The sequence below is a fragment of the Chelonoidis abingdonii genome, chromosome 5 (assembly GCF_003597395.2).
Source record: "Chelonoidis abingdonii isolate Lonesome George chromosome 5, CheloAbing_2.0, whole genome shotgun sequence".
Lineage (NCBI taxonomy): Eukaryota > Metazoa > Chordata > Testudines > Testudinidae > Chelonoidis > Chelonoidis abingdonii.
This window is the reverse complement of record NC_133773.1, coordinates 199593-216502: the sequence shown is the minus strand read 5'-3', so window position 1 is coordinate 216502 and position 16910 is coordinate 199593. Positions and strand designations below refer to the sequence as shown.

The 16910-nt window shown below is 41.0% G+C and overlaps 1 protein-coding gene across 2 annotated transcripts in view; it reads right to left on the bottom strand.

Moving 5' to 3' along the window:
• LOC116825214 (scavenger receptor cysteine-rich domain-containing protein DMBT1-like) overlaps window positions 1-16910 on the bottom strand; it is an 84959-nt gene that overhangs the window by 37379 nt on the left and 30670 nt on the right. For both annotated transcript variants that reach the window (XM_075066005.1, XM_032781002.2), the window contains exons 8-11: window positions 14535-14849; window positions 9939-10253; window positions 4365-4679; window positions 3187-3498 (exon numbers count right to left, since the gene is read on the bottom strand). In XM_075066005.1, the coding sequence (XP_074922106.1) occupies window positions 3187-3498; window positions 4365-4679; window positions 9939-10253; window positions 14535-14849 (1257 nt within the window). The remainder of the gene's footprint in view (window positions 1-3186; window positions 3499-4364; window positions 4680-9938; window positions 10254-14534; window positions 14850-16910) is intronic.

The following is a 16910-nucleotide window of genomic DNA, read 5'->3' as shown; positions in this document are numbered from 1 at the left end:
GGATTAAAGAAATGTTGTATGTACCTTTAAGCAGAAATAAGAAATGTTGAAATACAGGTGCCAGGAAAAGAAACATTAGGCATAAACAAGGGTGCTAATGGCGAAACATTAACAGAAGATCGGTAATAGTTAGTAAGGAAATAAGATATGCATGTCTAGCCCAGATTCTGCTTCCTTTGTTATCTTGTTAAGTGCTCGCCCTTTTATCTGTATAAATAAGATAGTTTGTGTCTTGCACGGTGCTCACATTATCTGGGTGTATTAGCAGAGCGCTGTGCTAATAAAACAAGTGGTCTGACAAACTGTGAGTCCGGAGTCTAACTTTGACACCCCTCATTTTTGCATAGTTCCCCCTTTTGAAATTAAATGCCACAGTGCTGGGCTGTTGAGATGTTCTTCCCACCACAGGGATGTTAAATGTTATTATATTATAGCCACTATTTCCAAGTGGTCCTGTTATAGTTACCTCTTGGACCAGCTCCTGCGCGCCACTCAGGATTAAATCTAGAGTTGCCTCTCCCCTTGTGGGTTCCTGTACCAGCTGCTCCATGAAACAGTCATTTAAAGTATCAAGAAATTTTGTCTCTGCATTTTGTCCTGAGGTGACATGTTCCCAGTCAATATGGGGATAACTGAAATCCCCCACTATTATTGGGTTCTTAATTTTGATGGCCTTCCTAATTTCCCTTAGCATTTCATCATCACTATCACTGTCCTGGTCAGGTGGTCAATAAAAGATCCCTAATGTTATATTCTTATTAGAGCATGAAATTTCTATTCACAGAGATTCTTTGGAACATGTGGATTCACTTAAGATTTTTACTTCATTTGATTCTACATTTTCTTTCACGTATAGTGCCACTCCCCCCCCTGCACGACCTGCTCTATCCTTCCGATATATTTTATACCCCGGAATGATTGTGTCCCATTGATTGTCCTCAGTCCACCAGTTTTCTGTGACACCTATTATATCAATATCCTCCTTTATCACGAGGCACTCTAGTTCACCCAGCTTATTATTTAGACTTCTAGCATTTGTGTACAAGCACTTTAAAAACTTGTCACTCTTTAATTGTCTGCTCTTTTCTGATGTGTCAGATTCTTTTTATGTGACTGTTTATCATCTGATCTGGCCCTTACATTATCCTCTTCCATCCTCTGCTCCTGACTATAACCTAGAGAATCTCTATCAACAAACTGTCCTTTAAGAGAAGACTCTGTCCGGTCCACATGCTCCTCTGCAGCAGTCGCTTTCCCCCATCTCCTAGTTTAAAAACTGCTCTACAACCTTTTCAATGTTTAGTGCCAGCAGTCTGGTTCCACTTTGGTTTAGGTGGAGCCCATCTCTCCTGTATAGGCTCCCCCTACCCCAAAAGTTTCCCCAGTTTCTAATGAACGTAACCGCCTCCTCTCTACACCATTGTCTCATCCACGCATTGCAACTCTGAAGCTCTGCCTGCCTACCTGGCCCTGTGTGTGGAACTTGGACCATTTCTGAGAATGCCACCATAGAGGTCCTGGGTTTCAGTCTCTTCCCTAGCAGCCTAAATTTGGCCTCCAGGACATGTCTCCCACCCTTCCCTATGTCATTGGTACCTACCTGTACCACGACCACTGGCTCCTCCCCAGCACTACACATAAGTCTGTCTAGATGCCTCGAGAGATCCGCAACCTTCGCACCAGGCAGGCAAGTCACCATACGGTTCTCTTGGTTATCACAAACCCAGCTATCTATGTTTCTAATGACCGAATCTCTCATTACTAACATATGCCTTTTCCTAGCAACTGGAGTTCCCTCCCCTAGAGAGGTAACCTCGGTGTGAGAGGCAACCTCAGCACCATCTGGAAAGAGGGTCCCAACTATGGGAAGGTTACCCTCTGCTCCCATTGACTGCTCTGCTTCCCTAGGCCTTTCATCCTCCTCAACAGTGCAGGGGCTGTCTGACTGGAGGTGGGACAATTCTACAGTGTCCCGGAAAGCCTCATCCACATACCTCTCAGCCTCCCTTAGCTCCTCCAGTTCAGTCACCCTGGGCTCCAAAGCCCGTACGCAGTCTCTGAGAGCCAAGAGCTCCTTGCACTGAATGCACACAAACACCACCCGCCCAAAGGGCAGGTAATCATACAGGCTGCACTCAGCGGAAAAAACTGGATAGCCCCCACTCTGCTGCTGGGCTTCTGCCTGCATTGTCTTCTAGTTAATGAAGGTGTTGTTTAAAGCAAGAAGTTTTGACTGTCATTTAATTTATAGATTTTAAAATGAAAACCACAGCAAGAGGTCCTTGGCCCCTGCCCACTCCCCTTCCAAATTCCCTTGCAAAACTCCCTGTTAGCAGCCTGTTTGCAAAGCTGAATGTAACGGTCATATTCTTGAAACATGCAAATAATCACATGACTCTTTGTATGTTTCAAGAATATGACCATTACATTAAATTTAACTCTAACCTCCTCTGCAACTCCTAGAGCTATTTTTGGTTGCACATGCAGCTTTTTCAGATAGATCACCATCTTCACAAGGTAGAAGTACTAGGGGCATTTATTTTATTAATCTGATAAATTCTACCTCTATACTATGGAGGATTAAAACAGGGGAAAAAACTATGCAAAAGCATCAAAGGTCAGACTTGAAGAAGGCAAGTAGGCACCTAAAATGCAGACAGGTGCCTAGTGGGATTTTCAAAAGCATCTCTAGGTGTCTATCTCCCTCTTTAGGCTTCTAAATGCCTTTGGAAATCTGGCCCTAATTAGTTTCTCCTCTCTATACCCGAGGTCTGCTAGCATTCCTCATTCCAAAGCTGGATCACACCACGCTATTTCAGTCCGAGGTTTCCACACATTTCTATCAGTGCACTTCAGTCCCGATCTATAGCTCCTAGTGCTTTTCTAGCCCTTTGCCTCTCCTGGGCAGAAACTGCCAGTTGTGCAGAATTAAGTGGTGAAATCTGTGGTTTTGATCAGTGGGGATTCTGGTGAAAGAGTCACTAGACTCCTCATTTCTGAGTCAAACCTGGATTTGAACAATACTCACAGGATCTGAAAGACAAGTTATCAAGAATTATGACCAGTAGGGAGATTCTCCTTTATCATTACCAGCAGCCTTCTCATATTGTTGCCTTTTGGTTTTTTAACATTAATGTATATAAATTCTCTATTAATCAGGTTAAACAGAGCATTTGCAGAACAGACCTGAACAGACAACTCCTGCATCTTCTTTGTGTCCACAGTTGTGCTGGCCCCATCCTCTGGAAGGACATGCCCAGAGATAGGATTCATTTCCAGAGCAGTTCAATTCATCCAGCCAGATCTGCCCTGATCCTTCCCCATAATGAGCAGCAGTTACATTGATGGAACGTCCACATCCCAGTTGTTTGCAAATGACACTGGAGTCTGATAGATCCCAGGAATCATCACAGATTGTTCCCCAGGTGCCTCTGTAATTTACCTCCACTCTCCCTTCACAATGGTCCGCTCCATTTATGAGTCTGACTTGCTTGCTCTCTGTAAAAATAAATTTCAGCTATTAATATATTCTATTATTGTTGAAAAAATGAAGATGTTCCAGAAATTCAACCACTAAGAAAATAATGCTGATATCCTTAGCAATTCTTGACTGTGTTGTCTCAGACTTGGAATTAACATAGAATGTTACACAGGATCTCACCTCCAATATACTTCATAGTTTTCAATCCTTTCAGGGCCTGTTCTTTATTTAGACTCTGGAGGGTGTTTATTTGTCATGGCTATGGTTTCCTTGACAAAACCTGTGACTTTTATATTCCCACCTTGACTCTCATAAATAGTCAAGCACTGTGTCATTGTTGCTAGCCTAATGCTCAGCATGTCCAAAGGATAAATATAGTGCAGCTAGGATGTGTGTAGGTATTGATTAACTTCTTGCTCTCTATGTTCTTGCTTCTACTAACACATCTGTCTAGACCGGCAGGACTCCTGCTATTTAACCTCTCAGCCATCATAATGCTTTAGTCCAGTGTCTGTCTTGCACAGAAATTGCCACTGGTAGTAAAATCCCTGGCATGAATAGTGGGGATTAAAGAAAGTCACTTCTGAGCCAAATATCAATTTGAACTCCTTCCACAGGAGTCGCAAGGTTACTTATCGTTCCACAGGATTGAATGCCCAAAAAAATCACGAATCCCACATGGGAATTATCCTTTATCATACTCAGCTACCCTTTCATTTTATTGCTGCATTTTATTTTATTTAGATATTTATAATATAATTTATATGTTTTAATCTGATGTTATGCTTTATATTTTATTTATTTAAATAAAATTCTGTTAGTTAAATTCACCTCTATCAATATTCTTTTGTTTGGGTTACAATAGAGCACTTGCACAACCTACCTGAGCAGATAACTCCTGCATCGTTGGTGTGTCCACAGTTATGCTGACCCCATCCCCTGGAAGGACAGGTCCACAGACTGGATTCCGTTCCAGAGCAGTTCACATTGTCCAGCCAGATCTGCCCAACTCCTTCCCCATAATGAGCAGAGACAGTTGCATTGATGGCGTGTCCACATCCCAGTTGTTTGCAAATGACATTGGAGTCCAACAGATCCCAGGAATCATCACAGACTGTTCCCCAGATGCCATTGTAATAAATTTCCACTCTCCCAGAACAATGATCTGCACCATTTACCAGTCTGATCTGCTTGTGTTCTGTGAAGATAAATGCCAGCTATTAATGTGTCATCTTTATAGAACTGGAGGATGTCTGTAAGATTTCAAAAATAAAATGCCAGAGTAAGAGACGCTGACATTGTCAGCAATTCCTTACTGTGCTATCTCAGATGTGGAGATTGTTATTCAGGGACGCTTCTCCATCAGAAGTCGCATTTCTTTACCCTTTTTGGGCCTGTTCATCTTTCAGACTTTGACCGGGGTTAAAAGTGATGCTATGTGTTTGTTGTGGCCATGACTTCTGTGACAAAATCCATGATATTTTCCCCCATAAATAATGCTCTGTCATTAGTCATGAATTTTTGAATTTTGGCTCTCTACCTGTTCAGTGCAGTGTGGTAAGTGATTTTTAAAACTTTTAAACCATTTTTCCAGTCAAATAAAAAAGTTACCATCTCATAATTTACCAAAACAATTTAATACAATATTATGTGCCATGACTTTTCCTTTTCCTTTGTTTTTTTTGACAAAAATTGTTACTTTTGTGTATTTCTGGTTCCAAACTTTTAGCCTTAGTTACAAGTTTTTTCCACATCTCCACACTGCAGCTGCTGGCATACCAAATTGTTATTATTGGTATCCCACCAATTATCTGGGACATTGCCTACATTTCATGTGTGGAAATCTTGACTCTCTCATCACATGGATTATGCCAGTTAAACTCTCTCCGCAGTTCAGAATCACTTATGCTCTGGAATGATGTTATCCACTGAATAAAACCCACTACGATATTTTAGAAATTAGGAGATCTACACATAAGTGTGAAATTATAACTGGTTAAACAAGAGCTTGCAGTACTCTATGCACTGCATTACTGAAAGGAACGGCCTGTGTTCAAGGTATACATTTGTCTTTTGAATGGAGTGTTGAGGGATTCAAGTACAGTACATTCCATGGGCTAGATGACTGTTATCCAAGGATTCCAAAGGAAATAGAGAATGAAATAGTGGAATTACTAACAAATTTATGCACTATTCTTAAACAACTGTTACTAGAACATTACTATCATGGTGCCTGTTTAAAAAAATAAGAACAAAATGGAGACACTCTTGGTGGGGAAGTTAATAGGGGAACTTAAGCTTTCAGTTTCCCCCCAGGCATTCTGCAGCTGTGATATATTTTTTGTTGCTATAGAACATGCAGACTGACATAGCTTTGTCTCTGTATTGGCAGGGAGTAGACCTAATCTTACATGTTTTGTTATGTGCTATTTTTGGTCTTGCTTAAGAGGAGTTTAGATTTAACGGGTGGTTTAAGATCCGTGTCCCAGTGTACGCACAGTTATTCTTGGGAGGGTGCATGCCGTTTCGTGTTTTTAAATCTAGAACTACTCTTTTATTATTATTTGCATTCTGTTGGCTCAGTAATAAGTATGGGCAGGAAATCATTTTCCACAAAATATTTCAAGATTTTGAAATTCTTCCTATTCTGTGTTGGGATGAAACAGAAACCTTTTGAAGTTTTTCACGAAAAATCAGAGCGAGAGCAAGTGAGATAAAGAAAATAGCTTCAGAACAGCCAATAGCCTAATGGTTTGGGTGCCCACTAGGCATGTTGATGGTCCAGGTTCAAGTCCCTTGTCCAATAAATATTTCATTATTTAACAGAAAGTGGGGAAAGCTCCAATAGGAGAGATGAAGAAAGCCAGTAACAAGGTGATTAGGGCATGTACCTGGGACGTGAGTGACCGTGGTCCAAGTCCTTTGTCTGAATCAGGCTATTGGAAATTCTGGGGTGAAATCATTTAGCTGAAACTGCTATTTTCCCACAACCAGTTTCAGTTTCAACAAATTGGTATTTTCTGGAGAGAACTTTTTCTTATTTTTTGAAAAATTTGCAACCAACAGCCTATCTTGGAGTTTATATTAAATTTTTGAGTATGTATTTACAATGTTTTGGACATGTGTAAGCAGATACATTCTCCATTTGTATCATCTTTTTAATACTTTTATAATAGAGACAGAAACATAAAAATGAGAATTCTAAGAATGCACTTTTGTTTAGAAACCCATGCAGCTAATGGTATACAGAAATAATGGTTGGGTGGGTGTCTTAACTCTGCATTACTGCATCAAATTATCAAATTTAGATTCTTCATGTAACTTTAATTCTGAATTTCTTGGGTATGAAATGCTTAAGTTTGTGATAATTATAGATTTTTACATTTAATTTACTGATATGTACTCTCAACCTGAACTCTGCTTAAACAGTGAAAATGGGGCAGGTTCAGAAGCTAAAATAGATTTTAATAAGGCTTTTGCATGACCTTCTCATTAATAAAGTAGGGAAATATAAGTGAGATGAAGCTACTACAAGGTGGGTGCATAACTGGTTGGAAAACCGTTCCCAGAGAGTAGTTACCAGTGATTCACAGTCATGCTGGAAGGGCATAACGAGTTGGGTTCCGCAGGGACCAGTTCTGGGTCTGGTTCTTTTCAATGTCTTCATCAACTATTTAGACCATGGCATAGAAAGTACCTTTGTAAAGTTTGCAGATGAAACCAAGCTGGCAGAGATTGCAAGTGCTTTGGAGGATAGGATGAAAATTAAAAACTATCTGGACAATCTGGAGAAATGGTCTGAAGTAAATAGGATGAAATTCAATAAGGACAAATGCAAAGTACTCCACTTAAACGGAACAATCAGTTGCACACATACAGGATGGGAAATGACGGCTGTGATACAGCATGGCCAGAGGGCAGCATGAGAGTGTTAGCAGGGGGCCTTATTCCCTGCCAAGGGAGGAAGGTTTGCTTTAGATTAACTAGAACACCTGTAGCCATTTAGAGCACCTGACTCCAAGTTGGAGCACCTGACTCCAATTAGAGCACCTGACTTCAGTCATGTGATAAAAACCCCTGCTTCAGTCAGACAGTGTGGGAGTTGAAGGAGGAAGGTTTGATTGGAGCAGAGTGCAGGCTGCAGAAGTTTGAGAGAGAGAGAAGAGTTTGAGATAAGAGAGAGAAATAAATAGAAAGTTTGGAGGAGTGCTGCGCGTGGATTGTGAAGTCCAGAAGAAACCCTAGGTAAGGGGCACCAGGCTTGTGTAGAAGGGAGGCAAGAAGCCCTTCACAAGCTGAAGGGTAGGAGAGGGAAGTAACCCAGGGGAAGGAACGCTAGTCAAGTGGTTCACCACAACCCTCAGGCCCCTGGGTTGGGACCTGGAGTAGAGGGCGGGCCCAGGTCCCTCCCTCTCCACTCCCCTCCTCCAAGGACACTAGTGGAGTAATTAAGAACCGGTTCAGAGGCAAGCAATAGCGCCCTGAACCTACCCCAGAGAAGAGAAAGCACGAGACCCAGCAGAACAGTACCGGCAAGTTTGCCCACGTGGTGTCAGGGGTGGGATTTGCTGCACTGGGGGACTTAGTCGCAGGTGACTTACAAAACCCTCCCACCCTTAAGATGGACGATGTGGTCAAGGCCCTTATACATGCCACCGCGGCCCAGCAGGAGAGCTACCAGGGTCCAAGCAACCGCCCAACAGGAGGCGACTAGATTGCAGCAAGAGACCAATCAGCTGTTGCTGAGTCAGGCTGCTCAGGACCGAGCCCTGCTGAGAGACCTGGTGAGCCAGAAGAAGACCCTTATGGAGCAGAATCACCACTGGAAGGGACCCGGACCATATGGGCTAGCCATTGCTTACAGAAAATGACACGGGAGGATGATGTGGAAGCATACCTCTGGCTTTTGAAAAGCAGTCCTGCGGGAGGCCTGGGCCCTAAGAGAACAATGGTCTGGTATCCTTGCCCCATTCCTGTGTGGGGAAGCCCAGAAGGTTTATTACGATATGGCTGCAGAAGCTGCAGCAAATTTCCATCCCAGCTAAGGCAGAGATCCTGGCAGGTTCGGCAGTAACAACGGCACTGCGAGCCCAGAGGTACCATGAATGGCGATATAATGGAGGACAAGACCCCGAACACAATTGTTGACTTGATCCACCTGACACGGAAATGGCTGCGCCCTGAGGCCCATAGCTCTGAGGAGATGATGGAGGTACTAATATTGGACCGGTATATGCGGGGTTTACCACCAGGACTCAGGACTCCTGGGTGGGTCAGAATGACCCCTCTACCTATGCATGAGTTGGTCTCTCCTCGTGGAAAGACAACTGGCAGCCCGCGAACTGTTCCAGACTCCCAGCGGGAGAGACACGGGCAACCAGGAAGACAACCCCAAAAACCCAAGCCCGGACTGTGTCGAGAACTCTAGAAAAACTATAACCGGGAGGAACGACAGTGAGGAATGGCTCGAGGCCAGAAAGGGACCTGGGGGTTTGGGAAGAGTGGTGGGGGGCCGGCCAACTAGCCCCAGGCAGGGGGTGATAACCGGAATGAGGGGACGGTGTTATGAATGTGGGGAATTGGGGCATATAGCAGCCCAGTGTCCCAACAAGGAGGTACCTATGCAGTGTAATCTGGGGAATTATGGGGAGTAATGTGGCCTAATCAGCCTGGTAGGGGTTACATTGACCTCACATGGATATTCCAGACCTGTAAAAATGAATGGTATAAAAACCATAGCATTAATAGATTCGGGGAGTGCTGTCACGTTGGTCTCGGGAAAGTTGGTGGGAACAGACCAACAGATCAGAGCATGTGGCAGTTGTAGTAAAGTAATGTCCCTCTGAGAAACATGTGCCCACTTTACCTTATATCAATGACTCATCTACAACCAGCAGAATTAGTGCATGCAGTTTAGATGTATATGCAGAGCAGTGACTGACTGAGTCACCACTGACGCTGCCATGATTCCAATAAAGAATTACATGAACTGTTGATCTGAGCCTATCTGTAGCATATATATTCATAACAATTAGATACAAGAAACATTGATAACTTAGCTTAATTATAACCTAATTTCTTGAAATATAGCGTATGAACAAAATTTTAATATATTTTAACAGTATGGAGAGTTTGAAGAATCTGTTTTATTCCATTATTAAAATAATTTGGGACAAAAGAAAGACAGACAATTTTTTTTAAAATGAGTACTTTAACTCAAAATGGATCTTTTAACTCAAAAACTGCATTTACTTGTGAATTCTCAGAAAATTAAGTCTGTACTCATAGAATAAATGCAGTAACTCTGGGGCGGGTGCGATGTAGGTTTTCTACATAACAAAGAGGTTGAATGCCTGCTTTAAGTGCAAAACAGAATTCAACTTTTACTATGAAACTGTGATTGGTGCATTCATAATTCTCTGTTACCCCGGTTAAATAGAGCAGAAACAGAGCTAACCTGAGCAGAGCACTCCTGCATCTTCATGATGCCTGCAGCTGTGCTGACCCCATCCCCTGGAAGGACATGTCCAAAGGTTGGTTTCAGTTCCAGAGCAGTTCACATTATCCAGCCAGATCTCCCCTGATCCTTGCCCATAATGAGCAGAAACAGGTGCGTTGATGGCACGTCCACATCCCAATTCTTTGCAAACAACGTTGGCATCTGATAGGTCCCAGGAATTATCACAGACTGTCCCCCAGGTGTCTTGGTAATAAATTTCCACCCTGCCAGCACAGTGATCTGCCCCATTCACCAGTCTGATCTGTTTACTTCCTGTAGGGTTAAATCTCAGCTGTTAATGTGTCATAGGAACCAATTGATGATTATGAGATTTCAGAAGTAAAACAGCTGAGCAAAGTATACCACATCCTCAGCAGTTTCCTACTGTGCTGTGACAGAGACTGATTCCCATCTCCCACATAGCTCATTCCTCATTCACCCTTCGGAGGACTGTAAGTGAGGCAGGATGTTGATAATGGCCATAACCTCTTGGCCAAAATTCAAGACATTTAAAGTTGCTTCACTGCTCAAATGGCAGCTCTGTGTTATAACAGGCAGCCAGCTACTGAGCTAGACTCTTCTATGAATTTAGAAACCTGGCTATCCCTAAACCCATTTTCAGTTGGGCCTATATCTGGTCAGTGTGACACTTTCAATTTACTTCGCAAGGCTTCTGAATCAAAACTGACAGGTCCAGTGCATGCAGAATAGGTTCAATACATTGTTTTAATCTAGTATATAAGAATTATAACATAGCTTCAAAAAATGGTTGTGCCATGACTTAATGTTCACATATTGAAAGGATGATTTTTGCTATGACAAACATGCAGGATTCGTTGTATGCGTTTCTGAATCTCCTCATTGTAGCTGCCTGCACACCACCCTGGCATCATTAGTGTTCCACAGATCACCCAGGATATAGCAGTGAACACCATGGAGATAAACCAAGTTTCACCACTCTGAGCAAACCAGACCTGAGTTCTGGAGTGATGTGAATATGTTGAGTAGCACTTACTACAGTACGCTACAAATTATACATTCTATAGGTATGAAATTATAATTATTTAACAAATGTCTACAGTAGTGAATTTGCTACAGTGATAAAAGAAGCAGCATCTGTCACCAGGTCACCAGTTAATGAAGTGAGGACCTAATTCTGCAAAGCAATTAAATGTGTGCCTACTTTGCCAAATCGAGGCCCGAGACAGGAAATTATACTCTTGAATTGAAGTTTAATTTTATTATTTACTTAATTAAAATCCTAAAGCTGGCTGAAATTTTTTAACAGAAAAATTTCCCCAATAAAACATGTGATTTTGTCAGCGTTGATTCCTCCTTCCCCTCCTCCCCCAGGAAAATGTCAATTTCAATGAAAGTTCCAAATTTTTCAATGGGAAAGTTAGACATGAAATATTTAGCTTCAAATCATCATTCTAAAATGTCAAAAATTTTAACACATTCAAACAAAATGCTTAATTTCAATCAAAAATGTCAAAAAAAATCATGCCAATATTTCTGAATAGAACTTTTTGGAACATTTGCTTACATGAAAATTATTGATATTTAATCTTTTTGTCCTGTTTCTGAATGAAAAGAAGTATAGAAATATATGAATTTTGCAAGGGAAATTCCATTTTCTGGACAGCTCTACTGGAAATTCACTATTATGAAGTCTATTTTCACAAAAGAAACAGACAAAGAAAACCAAAAAACCCCAAGAGCAGTCCTTGTTGGGATGGTTCCTTGTTGGGATGGTAGTGGGGAAAATGAATTATACTCTTCAACTGAAGTGGTATTTTATTATTTATAGGGCTGTCAAGTGATTAAAAATTAATCATAATTAATCGTTAATAATAGAATACCATTTACTTAAATATTTTTGGATGTCTTCTACATTTTCAAATATACTGATTTCAGTTACAACACAGAACACTAACTGCACAGTGCTCAATTTATATTTATTTTTTATTTCAAGTATTTTCACTGTAAAAAAAAAACAAAAGAAATAATATTTTTCAATGCACCTAATAGAGAAATTGCACCACAGCACTTGTATCATGAAGGTTGAATTTACAAATGTAGAATTATATACAAAAAAACCTGCACTCAAAAATAAAACAAATGTAAAATTTTAGAACCTGCAAGTCCACTCAGTCCTACTTCTTGTTCAGCCACTCGCTCAGACAAACAAGTTTGTTTACATTTGCAGGAGATAATGCTGCCCACTTCTTGTTTACAATGTCACCTGAAAATGACAACAGGTGTTCTCATGGCATTGTGGTAGCCAGTGAACTAAAGATTCATATGTTTCTTCATGCTTCAACCACTGTTCCAGGGGACATGTGTCCATGATGATGATGGGTTCTGCTCGATAACAATCCAAAGCAGTACAGACTGATGAATGTTCATTTTCATGATCTGAGTCAAATGCCACCAGCAGAAGGTTGATTTTCTTTTTACTGGTTCAGGGTCTGTAGTTTCTGCATCGGAGCATTGCTCTTTTAAGACTTCTGAAAGCATGCTCCACACCCTGTCCCTCTCAGATTTTGGAAGGCATGTCAGATTCTTAAACCTTGGGTCAAGTGCTGAAGTTATCTTTAGAAATCTCACACTGGTACCTTCTTTGTTTTTTGTCAAATCTGCAGTGAAAGTGTTCTTAAAATGAACAACATGTGCTGGGTCATCATTCAAGACTGCTATAACATGAAATATATGGCAGAATGCAGGTAAAACAGAGCAGAAGACATACAATTCTCCCCCAAGGAGTTCAGGCATAAATTTAATTAACACATTGTTTTTAACGAGCGTGATCAGCATGGAAGCATGTCCTCTGGAATGGTGGCTGAAGCATGAAGAGGTATACGAATGTTTAGCATATCTGGCATGTAAATATCTTGCAATGCAGCTGCAACAGTGCCACATTCTCACTTTCTGGTGACAATGTCAATAAGAAGAGGGCAGCATTATCTCCTGTAAATATAAACAAATTTGTTTGTCTTAATGATTGACTGAACAAGAAGTAGAACTGACTGTCCTTGTAGGCTTTAAAGTTTGATATCGTTTTGTTTTTGAGTTTACATTACATTGAGTTTACATTATCAAAAAAAATATCTACATTTGTACTCTGCTCTTTCATGATAAAAAAATTGCACTACAGTACTTGTATGGGATGAATTGAAAAATACTATTTATTTTGTTTATCATTTTTACAGTGCAAATATTTGTAATAAAAATAATATACGCTGATTTCATTTACAATACAGAATGCAATATGTATGAAAATGGAGAAAACCGTCCAAAATATTTCATACATTTCAACTGGTATTCTATTATTTAACAGTGCTATTAAACCTGTGATTAATTGCGATTAATTTTTTTGAGTTAATCGCATGAGTTAACGGCGATTAATTGACAGCTCTAATGATTAACTTAAAATCTTAAATTTCCAGATTTGAACGTACTTTTGGTTGAACAGTTCCATAAAGCTTAATTGACATCCATAGACAGAGGGCCTATAATTATACTCTAACCATTTGAAGAAATAAATAAGTCGTGTAAGTGAAACTGACCTAGAAGTCTAACTGGCAAATAGGGAAGCTTCTGAACTGGGGATATATAGCTCAGTAGTGATACCAAAACTGCCTACCCAGAATATTATAGAATTAAAGTGAGAACCTCTTTATAATAAGACTGATTTGATATAATATTTTGAATTATTATTTCTTGATAATTTCATCACCCAGTGTTACATTCAATATTCTGTGTCAACTCTTATATGTCCATCTTTATTTTTCTGTCTGTAATTTGTTGACTACATATTATAGCAAAGCAATCTTAATTTCCATACAGTCTAGTGCACAAAGTGAAGGTAATGGATTAATTAAACTCACGTAACCATCTTATGTCCTTATATTATATACTGTAGATGCTACATTTTGCAGCTGTGAACTCCAGCGACACAGCTCTCCCTCTACAATTCCCAATCTAATACTGGCAATGTATATGAATTTCAGAATGGATCATGGTCTTCCTGGGGAATAGGAGGAAGTAGGGACACCCACTGTATTAGTTTGATTAACTCTAGCTCTGTGCAACGAACAGGCAGCACAAGTACAAATGTGGCGAGATACTGGTTAACCTTTGTACCTCAATCATTTCAGAGCTGACAGTTCACATTAATGAAGACACTGAGAATCACATGCTATTTCTGTTCTGGGCCCCGAGGCAGCTCTGCCAGTGCACAGCATTTCTAACCTGCAGCAATCATTCCATCAACTGCTCAAGCCTTTTGCCTCTCTTGATCGGTGTTTTGCCTTTTTTAATGTTAGGGGATGAAATATATGAGCAAGTGAGTAAGAAAAGAGACACACTAGAATCTTTCTCACTTCTGACTCATATATGGCTCTGAACTCAGCTCTCAGGATCTGAAAGGCAACAAATACCAAACACTGTGTGACCAGCAAGGAGGTGCTCCTGTATCTTTATCTGCTGACTTCTTATTTTATTGCTTTAAATTTAATTAATCAAGTTGAAGAGAACATTCATAAAACTGACCTGAGCAGATAACTCCAGCATCTTCATGATCTCCACAGTTGTGATGACCCCATTCCCTGAAAGGACACACCCAGAGACTGGATTCATTCCCAGAGCAATTCACATCATTCAGCCAGATCTTCCCAGATCCTAGCCCGTATCGAGCAGAGACAGATGCATTGATGGCGTGTCCACATCTCAGTTGTTTGCAAGCAACGTTGGCATCTGATAGATCCCAGGAATTATCACAGACTGTTCCCCAGGTGCCATTGTAATAAATCTCCACTCTCCCAGAGCAGTGATCTGTTCCATTCACCAGTCTAATCTGTTTGTTTTCTGTAGGTATAAATCACATTTGTTAATGTGTCATTTTCTTATCCTACAAGAAAGTTTTTGTAAGAATTTAGAAATAAAACATCTGAGCAAATGATAGACATCTTTCTAACTGTGCTATTTCAGATGTGAAGATGTTGCAGGTTGCCAGACGGTTTCTCATCTGCTATACACTCTGTAATTCTCAGACCCCACAGGACCTATTCCTCAGTCAAATTTGAGGGGGGTTAGGTTTATATTTTGTCATGGCCATGACCTCTGTGACAAAATCCTTGATGGTTAAGGGTTTTAATTTGTTCCCATAAAATGTCATCCCTTTCCCATTCTCAGTAGCCTGCAAGATTCCTCCATGATGTTCTGAAAACTTGTCTCACTATATGTGCTGTGTAGTGAAGTAATGGCTTTAAAGCTTAGCTGGAAATATTCATCTGTAAACTGCTTTTCTGGTCAAAGAGCACAGGACTGTTTTGTACTTTTATTTCCATTTATCCAAGTGACCATTTTGTAATTCTACATGACATTCTCAGAAAGCAAATATTTGAGATAAGAAGCCTGTAAATGACTGAAAAGCATAATTTTTATTAACAAGTTTTACCCTAAGCTTAGAAATAATTTTAGTATCCAAGTGGCTAAAAACTTCCTGGTACAAATGCTGGAGGAACCAACAAGGGGCCATGCTTCTCTTAACCCGCTGCTCACAAACAGGGAAGAATTGGTAGGGGAAATAGGAGTGGGTGAAAACCTGAGCAGCAGTGACCATGAGATGGTTGAGTTCAGGATCCTGACAAAGGAAGAAAGGAGAGCAGCTGAATACAGACCCTGGACTTCAGCAAAGCAGACTTTGACTCCCTTAGGGAACTGATGGGCAGGATCCCCTGGGAGGCTAATAAGAGGGGGAAAGAAGTCCAGGAGAGCTGGCTGTATTTTAAAGAAGCCTTATTGAGAGCACAGAAACAAACCATCCCAATGTGCAGAAAGAATAGCAAATATGGCAGGTGACTAGCTTGACTTAACAGAGAATATTCAATGAGCTTAAACACAAAAAGGAAGCTTACAAGAAGAGGAAACTTGGATAGATGACTAGGGAGGAGTATAAAGATATTGCTCTAGCATGCAGGGGTGTAATCAGGAAGGCCAAGGCACAACTGGAGTTGCAGCTTGCAAGGGATGTGAAGGGTAACAAGGAGGGTTTATACAGGTATGTTAGCAACATGAAGGTCAGGGAAAGTGTGGGAGGTGACCTAGTGACAGATGATGAGGAAAAAGCTGAAGTACTCAATGCTTTTTTTGCCTCCGTCTTCACAGACAAGGTCAGTTCCCAGACTGCTGCACTGGGCAGCACAGTATGGGGACAAGGTGAGCAGCCCTCAATGATGAAATAATAGGTTAAGAACTATTTAGAAAAGCTGGACATGCACAATTCCATGGGACTTGATTTAATGCATCCAAGAGCACTGAAGGAGTTGGCTGGTGTGATTGCAGAGCCACTGGCCATTATCTTTGAAAACGTGGAAATCAAGGGAGGTCCTGGATGATTGGAAAAAGGCAAAGATGGTATCCATCTTTAAAAAAGGGAAACCGGAAAACCCAGGGAACTATAGACTAGTCAGCCACACTTCAGTCCCTGGAAAAATCATGGAGCAGGTCCTCAAGGAATCCATTTTGGATCACTTGGAGGACAGGAAGTTGATCAGGAATAGTCAACATGGAGTCACCAAGGGCAAGTCATTCCTGACCAACCTGATTGCCTTCTATGATGAGATAACTGGCTTTGTGGACATGGGAGAAGCGGTGGATGTGATATAGCTTGACTTTATCAAAGCTTTTGATATGGTCTCCCACAGCATTCTTGCCGGCAAGTTAACGAAGTATGCATTGGATGAATGGACTATTAGGTGGATAGAAAGCTGGCTAGATTGTCAGACTCAATGGGTAGTGATCAACGGCTTGATGTCTAGTTGGCAGCTGGTATCAAGCGGAGTGCCCCAGGGGTTGGTCCTGGGGCCGGTTTTGTTCAACATCTTCACTAATGATCTGGAAGATGGCGTGGACTGCACTCTCAGC